The sequence below is a fragment of the Lutjanus erythropterus genome, chromosome 18, assembly GCF_056507025.1.
Source record: "Lutjanus erythropterus isolate fLutEry1 chromosome 18, fLutEry1.hap2, whole genome shotgun sequence".
In the NCBI taxonomy this organism is placed as follows: domain Eukaryota; kingdom Metazoa; phylum Chordata; class Actinopteri; order Lutjaniformes; family Lutjanidae; genus Lutjanus; species Lutjanus erythropterus.
Window position 1 is genome coordinate 20,062,545 of NC_139334.1, and position 9,956 is coordinate 20,072,500.

Sequence of the window (9,956 nt, forward strand, 5' to 3'; positions counted from 1 at the left end):
ACGGGCTCCTGCACCACAATACAGGCAGAATTTCAGGTCTGACCTTTTACCATCAATGCCATAGAAATATCACCAGCTTGTAAGAGATGTGATTCATCAGTTCAGTGCAACAAACATGAAAGCGCACCCATTTTCCATTTAAGTGAAGGTGGTGATCATAATTAAATAATCTGAACCTGTTAGTGGCAAATCAAGCACTTTTAGTGGACATACTGTGATTATCCGTAAGAGTTAAATTGCGGTCCGATTTGCAGCTGCTGGTTGCAGTGGTCTTGCTCAATACTGGACGGATTTAAAAATTAGTTTTCCCCTTTAATCGGTTATTCACAAAAACATGGGAAAGTGTGGTGAAAAACAGCAAACCTGCCCTTTAAAATCCAATGCTTGAAAAACTTACAATATTCAGATTATGGTGCCCCTGAATGAGAGGTGAGTCAGCTCATTTTGTGGGCTGTTGGTTGTGGTGGTAATATAAGCAGTACATAAACATTTCATAAATGGTTTATGACACACTTTATTACATGGCTTTGTTAAAATACTTGATTCTGATTGGTCGATTACAGCATTCTAAGGTCTGTTCTTTCACTATAACAGACCGTTGCTATGAAGAACGGACTGTTGCTATGGACACAGTTCTGATCATAGACTCTGCAGGAGCAATAAAATCATTTTAAATGCATAAAATCCTTTTAAAATTAATATTTTGTGTCACATTATCATTTTTTTTGTAAATAACCATGTAATAAAGCTCACTGGACATTATGCCTTTTATAATGAAGGTATCAGCAGATTTATTAATGTATTTGTTTCCTCTGTCAGGTGTCTGGAGGGGGTCGTGCATTTGGTATCGTGTGTGTCTCTCTGTCCGCGGCTAATCTCACACACTACTGGACCCATCAGCCAAATCTCTCGTGCACACATTTATGACTGTTTGCTCAGGGACCTAGTTGCAGTGATTCACAATTTCTGATACACTTTAAAAACCTACATATAAACTATTTATACCCCATACCAACTGCTGGCTCCTCACTCCTCTTCACCAGCCGTTAGGGGCAACAAAGAACACGCTGGACACAGTACTGACATCTTTCTCACACCCCTTGACGTCTCACATTGTTGCCCAGGGTCCCCTTTAGAGTCTGAATGAGATGCTGCTAGACAGTCTTTTTAATATATGGTGAATGTTTTGAAACCATCATGGGAATGAGAACAGGCTGCCTGCCACCCACATGCCCCCAGACACACCTGGCAGAGTTCTGCACCCAACAAGTGCACTCTTCCAATTATTTACAATCCCTGTGAGGCACCTTTAAGTGGAGGCTGATATAAATAGCTGATGAATGATAAAACAAAGTTGTAGTAATACATGTCTAATATAGAATACTTTTAACTAACTAAAATGTCTTTATAGTGGAGCGCAACTACATTACAGGGTGTTTAAAACCATTTAAATGTTTATATGGTGCTGGTAAATGTCATTAGGGAGACTTAAAGTGTTGCTCACTGTCAGTCTGTATACAGCTGGAAGTTAATCAAAATTGAAAAATGCAAGAAACAATGTTGAATATAATATGCCCAAAACCATCAGCAAGCAGGAATCAACAGCTCTTTACCACCAAAGTATATAATTTCTACCATTTACTGAATAAAGTACAGAGGTAACAGGAGCAAAATGTACCTAAAGCATACTACCACAAGTAAAAGCACTCATTAGACAGAAGACTGAACCTTACTGGAGTATTATTATTATTAATTTGCAACAATACATCATACATTATAAGCAGTTCATAAGCTTTGTAATTGAAACGCTCATTTTCAAAGTAAATACAAAAAGCACACTTATGTAGATGAGTAAAAAAGTAAGAGTTTAAAGTAGTATAAAATGGAAATACTCAACTACCTCAAAATTGTACTCAAGCACAGTGCTTCAGTTAATGTACTCAAGTTATTTTCTACCACTGATTTCTCCCAGGGCTGCTGTATTAAAGTACATTAGACTGTAAAAGTGTACCTAATAAATTGGCAAGCATGTTTCAATTGTCAAGTTATACACTCTACAAAGTCAGGAACGTGGGTTATTTCATTAAAAACTGCTTCTTTCAAACTATAATAGTTACACTTAGGGCTGCAAATATTCATTGATAAATATATCAGTTAATCTGAATGGTGAAATTGCTCTTCAAATGTTTTTTTTTTCTCCACAACTGTCCAAAAAAACCAAAAAATATTCTATTTACAAGGATATAAAACAGTGAAAAGCTGCAAATATTCACATCCTAAAACATATATATGTGTATACGCTCACAACATTTTGTAGCAAAACTAAAAGAACAAAGGCAAATAAAGTTTAACATCCTTTTCTTCTCGAAATCTCAGAGATTTTTGATCACAGCATGAGTTTTCCGTTTTAATTAGTTCTCCGGTGGTCAAAATTGGTCAAATAGTAAAACAAATAGCAGAATTAAAGACAAAAAGTGCGCAAGACTTTCAGATTAAGTTCAGAGACATGAATGAAAACACGTGATTGAAGAAGATTTGAGTTTAAATCTCGTCCACTTACCGGTGTGAGCTCCGTCAACATGTGCGTCTGTCTTCCCGGGTCCAACTTCAGCAGCGACTGTGCGGGAGGAGCAGCCTCCTCTCGGCTTGTAGTAAACACATCCGTTCCGCCCAGCTGTTCGTCAATGCCTCCACGAGTTCAGGCGCACGGTTTCTAAAACTGAGGTTCGTGAGCCTCTGGAGGGTCATGGGACGCTGTCTGTGGAGGTCCAAAAATGAGGAACTGATTACTCATAAAAAAAAAAAAAAAAAAAGGACAGGTTTCACTTTCTCCACTTTCAGTCGGTTGACAGTTTAGAAAGACTAAATCTCAAATATGGTCTGAGAATCAGGGTTGGGAGGGTTACTTTACTTTAAAAATGTATTCCAATACAATTACAAATTACCTATTAAAAATGTAATTAGTAACCAAATCCAAGAATCACAATATTAAAGTAATGTTACTTGATTACTTTCAGTTAATTCTGGATTACCTCTAACGTTAGCACTTGTTCTCTGTAGTTATTGGTTGATCTGTGTACCTGTTAGCGGTTGCTCTATGTAGGTAATGCGAGCAGCTGGTCTGTGTAGCTAACGTTAGCTGTCCTCTGGTGGTCTGAGAATGAGGAACTGATTCCTTTTATTTAAGTGACATTTAACTAAATAAACGTATAAACAGGAAGTAGGTTTCACTTTCTCTACTTTCAGTAGGTTGACAGTTAAGACAGACAAAATTTCAACTTTAAAAATGCATTTTGGTACAATTACTAATTACCTGTTAAACAATGTAATCAGTAACCTAATCCAAGTATCACAATGTTAAAGTAATGTAACTTTGTTACTTTGTTTATTTTGTATTACCTTTAATGTTCGTGTTTAGTCTGTGTGGCTAACGTTTGCAGTTAAGCTATGTAGGTAATGTTAGTGGTTGGACTGTGGAGGTAAAGTTAGCAGTTGTTTTATGTGTAGCTAATGTTAGCGGTTGGTCTGTGTAACTATTGATTGGCCTGTGTAGCTAACATTAGCGGTTGTTTGCTGTAGCTAGTGGCTGGTCTTTGTAGGTATAATGCGTTTATGCCCATCAGACATAGCTGGGGCGCGAGATGCAGTGTGTCGGTGCTGCAGATAGCTGCATGGATTAAAATAAGAACATTTCTGTTTTGTGAGATGTGCGAGTGAAAAACGTGTCTGACTTGCTTGTGGACCATAAATAAAAGTGTTTTTTTTAAAAAATAACTATTTATTAAAGAATCAAGAAAGGTGGAGAACAAAGGATATGGAGGATCCGATGCCTGTGTTTGCCTTAGACCTCACCTATACACACACCTCAATCATCAACTGTATAATCAGTTAAGCGAAGTTCACAATGCATCTATAATAATGCAGGCTTTCACTGTTGGTGGTAAGAATGCGCCTAATGAGTGAAAGTGTTACCAACAACTTAAAGGATTTAACTTATTTTTTTTCTCTGTGCAAAGACAGTGAGGATTCATTTAGGCTTTTGAAATGCATTATTCATATGTCAGCATTTCACCACTGATGAGATGACTCATTGGCTCTCTGCTTCATGTCAACAATAAATGAAGAGAACAATTAAAGAAGAGAGGGATGTGCCTTCAGGATGTGTGCTCTATGATTGTCTCAAAGCAATTTCAACCGCAGTTTTAACAATATCTCCCTCATCATTTGTTTTATTTCATGGCCTAACTGTGACGTACATGCAGTTCCGCAAGCTGTCTTGTTCATAATTAACTAATGGCACACAAGAGCACAACTGCAGCTATTAAAAATGCATTACACACATACAGCAATATGTGATGGCATTCAAAAGATATCAATTGATGACCCCCCAAACCAATGCTACTCTAACCTACTTCATACTTTAAAGGGTGAGTGTGAGTTTTTTAAGTGGGGTCTGGTTTATCCATAGCCAGACAAGTAATTTTACCTTGCAGAACACAGGATTTGCTGGTCTACCACTGTCTTAGCTGGTTAGTCAGTTTGTGTTATTGTGTGACTTTTGTGTTTTGAAGGGTTTGTTTGGATTCGCCAAAGTCACAAAATAACACGCAAGCGATAATTATTGGGTTCAAGCTTTTTTGAACTTAAGTAGCTCAATCGGTTAAAACGAATGCCGTAAGCAGCAGCAAGCAGGTTTCAGGCTTCACAAAGGTGAGCAAAGTGACTTTATTGGTTTAATTATGCTCAAAGTAGGAGTGAGACCAATCACACACTCATTTCATCATCACAGATCCTGCAGAATTTCAATAATTAGGCACCTAAAGTTCTGCCATTTGCCACCCCTTCATTGGATCTGAATGAAACTCGGTGCGTATGTTAAGGAGATATTGCAACGAGTTTAATCAGGATTGCTACAGGTGATTTCAAAGGCATTGTGGGTTATGAGCAAATATGTGATTAGCCACACCTACTGGCACTAATTCAGTATGACACTTCATTTAGGTTAATATTTGCCCCCAGAGCATGCACACCAAAACTGGTGACATTCTGCTCACTGATTTTATTTTATATTTTTACTATTTTGGGGGCATTTTTTGACTTTACTTGATAGGGACAGCTGAAGATATGACATGGACAAATGGGCCACAGGTGGGAGTCGAACCAGAGAGTTCTGCAGAGGACTGATAGCCTCAGGACATGAGGCGCATGCTCTACCAACCGAGCACCTTAGCCCCAGATTTTTCATAAACATGTTTGTGGCATCTGTTGCGCCCTCTACAGGCTGGGCTTCAGTAGGCCTATTCCCAAACATGGCCTGAAAATATCTACTTAGTTTTATGATGATTGGTCAAATGGTTAATGCAGTATGTCCAATTTATGCTGATTGATAACAGCCATGTTTTTTTGACGAATCTTTCTCATCTGTAATAGAAAGGTTTATCTCAGCCCCACAATGCTGTATACCCTATTTGGTGTTAATGGAGTCAAAATCAAGAGGGTAGGGTTATTGTGGCAAAAAAATAATAATAAACCGGCATGAACAAAATATTTAAACACAAGTTTTTGTTAAAGGAGTCTGGTGGCCTTCTACAATACATACAAACCTACTTAAAAACAAACTATCCCTTTAGTTTAACATAATCATTTTCCTGAAAATTCAACCTTTATTTTAACTTAGAAATACATGAAGGTAGAGACCTCATTTACAGCAATGTGCAGTAAAAAAAATAAACAGTGCTCTAGTGGAGCAGTAAAAGAGTAGACGTGGTTTTCAGTGCAGTGAATCCAGGGTGGCTCATAAACAATTCAAATACAGTAGAGTGAAACTATACTGTTCTAGCCATGTGTAAATTCACTTAACAATGCACAAAATAGGGCTTTGTCATGATTTTCCATGGAAACGACTTTATCACGCAGAGGGAAGGAAGAACAATCAAATCTTCCTCAGGAACCAGCAGAACACTTCCCTCCTAGTTTGAGCTACATTTTCGAGGCAGAGGCAGGCAGAGCTGCTGTATCCGAGGCGAGGGGCTGGCAGAACGGGCCGCCCGGCTAACTACGTACGGGTCGTATCCCTCATACAGAGCCTTCCTCTCTTTGGGACTGGACAGCTCAAGAAGTCTCTGGCTGGCTACGTAGCTTCTCGCTGCCCTGGAGACATGCCAGTGCACTGAGCGCTCTCCTTCAAACTTGGGGTGGTCATGTTTTGGGGCTGCAAAAACAAAAGTAATCATATCAAATAGCAAGTAAAAACATGCAAATTCTGACCAAAAACACTGCATGATAGCAAGACAGACTTACTAGCAAGTAGCTCTATGTGTGCTGATGCTTTGCAGGGTATGTGGGTCATGGGCACAGGTTTAGATTTGTGGCCTGAGCCCTCCAGAACCAGCTTTCTTTTTGGTTGGGCAAGTTGGCAAATTCGTGAAGTGGCGACTGCCGTCTGAGTCGCTCTGTTCAACTTTAATCACATTTCGAGATTATTAAGAAACACAAAGGAAAGCACTTTATTAGACTTGAGGTCCTTGAAATCAATCAAACAAATTAAACTTGGATTAGAGCTGGGGCGGGCAGTTTATTTTTGGCTTGACTGGGATAAACTTAAATAACAACCTTTAAGCATAATGTAATTCAAGTGGTCTGAGACAAAAACTAGACATCTGCTTCTTCTTTCATTTTCAGTTTTTCTTTTTCCAGTTTTCTGTCACAGTTTGGCTAGAGTGAGGTTTAGCTAATAGTTTGGGTTAAAAGGAAACATTCTGACAGAATACTTTCTGACAGAAAGCCCTGAAGGCTAACTTCTCCCATGTGCAACAAAAGGAAAGGTGAAAGGTATGTATAATTCCTCGTACATGGGAGAAGTTAACCTAGGGCTGGGCAATAAATCAATATTATATTGTATTATGATATGAGACTACATATCGTTATAGATTTTGGATATCGTTATTTCTTGACATGTCATAAGTGTTTTTTTCCCTGTTTTTAAAGGCTGCACTACAATAAAGTGATGTAATTTTATAAAATTACCAGACTGTTCCAGTTGTTCTATTACTTGCCTTTCACCAATTATTATTGTGTGGAAACACCAACAGTCATCTCTACAATATTATTGCAATACCCAGGTATTTGGTCAAAAATGTTGTGATTTTTACTAATTTTATCACCTTAGCCACTTCCACCCCTTGTAGTATCCAAAATGTTGTCAATCACAACCTACATGATCAATAATCATCGATATCGACAGATATGAAGCTTCAGAATTGAGATAGGTTTTTCATCTAAGTTAACCTTCAAGACATTTTGCCAAGAAGCTCCTTCTAGTAGGAATCTTGTTATTTAAACCCAAACCAAGATTTCCCCCCCAAAGCTTAATCAACATGGGCTTTCTGGCAGAAAGCCTTAATGCTAACCAATTTGTCCTGTGCTGACTAATGTCGTTCAGAACTAACACTTAAGATAAACAACAGCCAATCAAAACTTAATATTGTTTCCTCAAAGCAAATACTCAGCTCAAGCCGCATGATAAATGAGAGCTATTCGTGCTCAAGGCAGTCTTGGAAAAGTTACACCATAGCTCATACTTTGCTGTCAGCAAGGTATGATCCTATTTTAGTAAGGTACAACAGGTTTGCTGAGACTTATTAGGTGCACACTGTATATTCCATGTGTTAAAGCATAAAATAAGATTATCCTTAAACTTGTCTTGAAGTTGAGGTTTTACCTCTTGTATTCAGACACATAGGTATCATAAGTAAAATGTAAAACTTTTAGGATATATTTATTGCTAAAGGGACATGTACAAAACCACTTTGGCCATCAGGAAAATACAAAACCTGTGCAACCACACAGGGCAAAGTGACAAAAAAAACCTTATTCCCAACACCCATGGCTTTAGGGTTTAAACAGATTCTTGCCTCAGTTGGAAAGCTGCCAGCTATCACAAGATCTACCACATACATAGCAGTTTCTCAGGAAATGGAGTGTGTTACTCACAGGAGCCAGCAGTGGGCGGTCCGGCTGCCAGCCAGCTGCAGGAGCCCGAGGTTGAGCCAGACTACACAGCCTATTGGATGCAACGGCTCTGAGAGCCCATTCACTCACTTCCCATATGGGAGAAAGTCTGGGGCAGGGAAAAAAAAGAGGGGCAAAAGAGGTGGGCAGAGGAAGAGGAAAAGAAAGGGTGAAAGTACATGAAAAGAAAGAGATTTAAAAAAAAGGAGTGTTAGAAATGAGTGGGAGGTGAAAAGGTAAATAACAGAGAAGAGAAGAAAGAGGAAGGAAGGAAGCAGACAGGATGAGAGATAAGAGCAAAAGACACAAAAGGGGAATAAAAAATAGAGCCAGAAGAGTTTAGAAAGATCTTAAAAAACGCCCTGTGGAGTTTTGTCGTCAACAACGTGAGCTGTAACAAACACACTGAACATTCATCCTGTGAAATCACCTTTAGCCAACTAAAACAGCTCACATAGTATAATCTACATGTCCACAACATTTAGGCTGTTTACACTTGATATTAACATGCGTACTGGGTGATCCAGATCTAAGTACAGGTGCGAATCACATACATATAAATATAATTATATTTACGTGACTTGAGTGTAGAACTTTTTACTTCTACACAGCTCCGACCAGCGTGGGGTTAACTCTACAAAGAAAAACAATGCAAATCATCACAGAAGAAGTACAGGTCAAGTTTGTAAATAAGGTGCAGAGAGAGCGAGAGATGTACCAGGTTTAGTGGTGGTTCCAGTCCGCTCTGGTGGCAGCTCATCCAGCCAGTAAACAGAACGACTGGAATATAAAACAAGAGGCCACATTAGAGAAAGAGCGAGACATATATATAGAGACATATCGAGGGGGTCAGTCAGGCCTACCGGTCTGGATATCTGAGCCTGTTGGGTTTGGGTTGAGCGAGCTTCTGCGTCCGAGTTGCCATGGTAACAGCTGGAGCTGATGGTGGGAACAGAGAATAATTGCTGCTGAAATTATCCCATTATCCAACCAACAGGCCTATTACAGCGTCGCCTGCTATCACAAACATGGGTAAAAACAGACTGTTTAGTTTCAGACACCAACATAAATAGCCTGTAAACAAATAAGGTGCAGGTGAAGGCAAAAGGCACTGAGGATCAATAAACATCTAGATACATTGAAAAAAATCTTGTGTGCAAAGAGCAAAGTGATAATAATAATAATAATGATGATAACAATGATCTAAAATAATGATAAAAATATTTAAAAAAAAACAATCAGTACATTCATTTATAGTGAAAATAATCATTAGTTGCAGCCTTGAGCCCAAGTAGTAGACTCAATTGTTTAAAAAGTGACTCAAAAGTGCTTTATACCTATAAAAATCTTACCTGTATTTTTTTTTTTCGAAATTTAGGGTACATCCTCTTATGAGGATCAGAAACCAATCACACAATGTGATCTTTAGCAGATTGCATTAATAACTAATAACTCTCTGAACACACAAATACGACATATAACTGTTTATTCTAAAGACACTTAAGTTTACCTGCAGTCGCTCGATCCCTCGCGTTGACACCGACACCTGCTGGTTGCCAGGAGATCAAGTGACGCTGCTGCAGGACAGTTTACCGAAGATCGTCTATGAACAGGGCAAGTGAAGATGGCTAACTCCGTCTTCTCGTGTCGTGCAGGCAGGCGTTTTCAAATTAATCACAAAATAGGTGAAAGGCGAGGGACAACAGGAAAAATATACAGGTTTTCTCACCATGCTGACAAGTCTCACTAAGTTAAACTTGTAAGCTCATTTCACATTTATGTTCTGGATTTTCTTCTTCTTCTTTATTTTATTTTTTTTTTTTACTATAAAACACTTTGTAACTATTTTGTTTTGAAAGGTGCTCTGTAAATAAAGCTATTATTATTACTCATATCTAATCATTGCAGGTATCGTATAGGTATAGTCAATAGCAGATTTTAAAATG

The 9,956-nt window shown here is 38.5% G+C and overlaps 1 protein-coding gene across 1 annotated transcript; it reads right to left on the reverse strand.

The window, feature by feature from the left end:
- Positions 1-5,748: 5,748 nt before the first annotated feature.
- spmap2 (sperm microtubule associated protein 2) lies at positions 5,749-8,945 on the reverse strand. The gene is made up of 6 exons (XM_084742819.1): positions 8,874-8,945; positions 8,729-8,790; positions 8,587-8,644; positions 7,993-8,119; positions 6,301-6,460; positions 5,749-6,211 (listed from the first exon to the last, which is right to left on the reverse strand). The coding sequence occupies exons 1-6, from the start codon at positions 8,933-8,935 to the stop codon at positions 5,970-5,972; spliced, it is 711 nt and encodes a 236-aa protein (XP_084598945.1). The 5' UTR covers positions 8,936-8,945; the 3' UTR covers positions 5,749-5,969.
- Between the last annotated feature and the right edge of the window lie 1,011 nt (positions 8,946-9,956).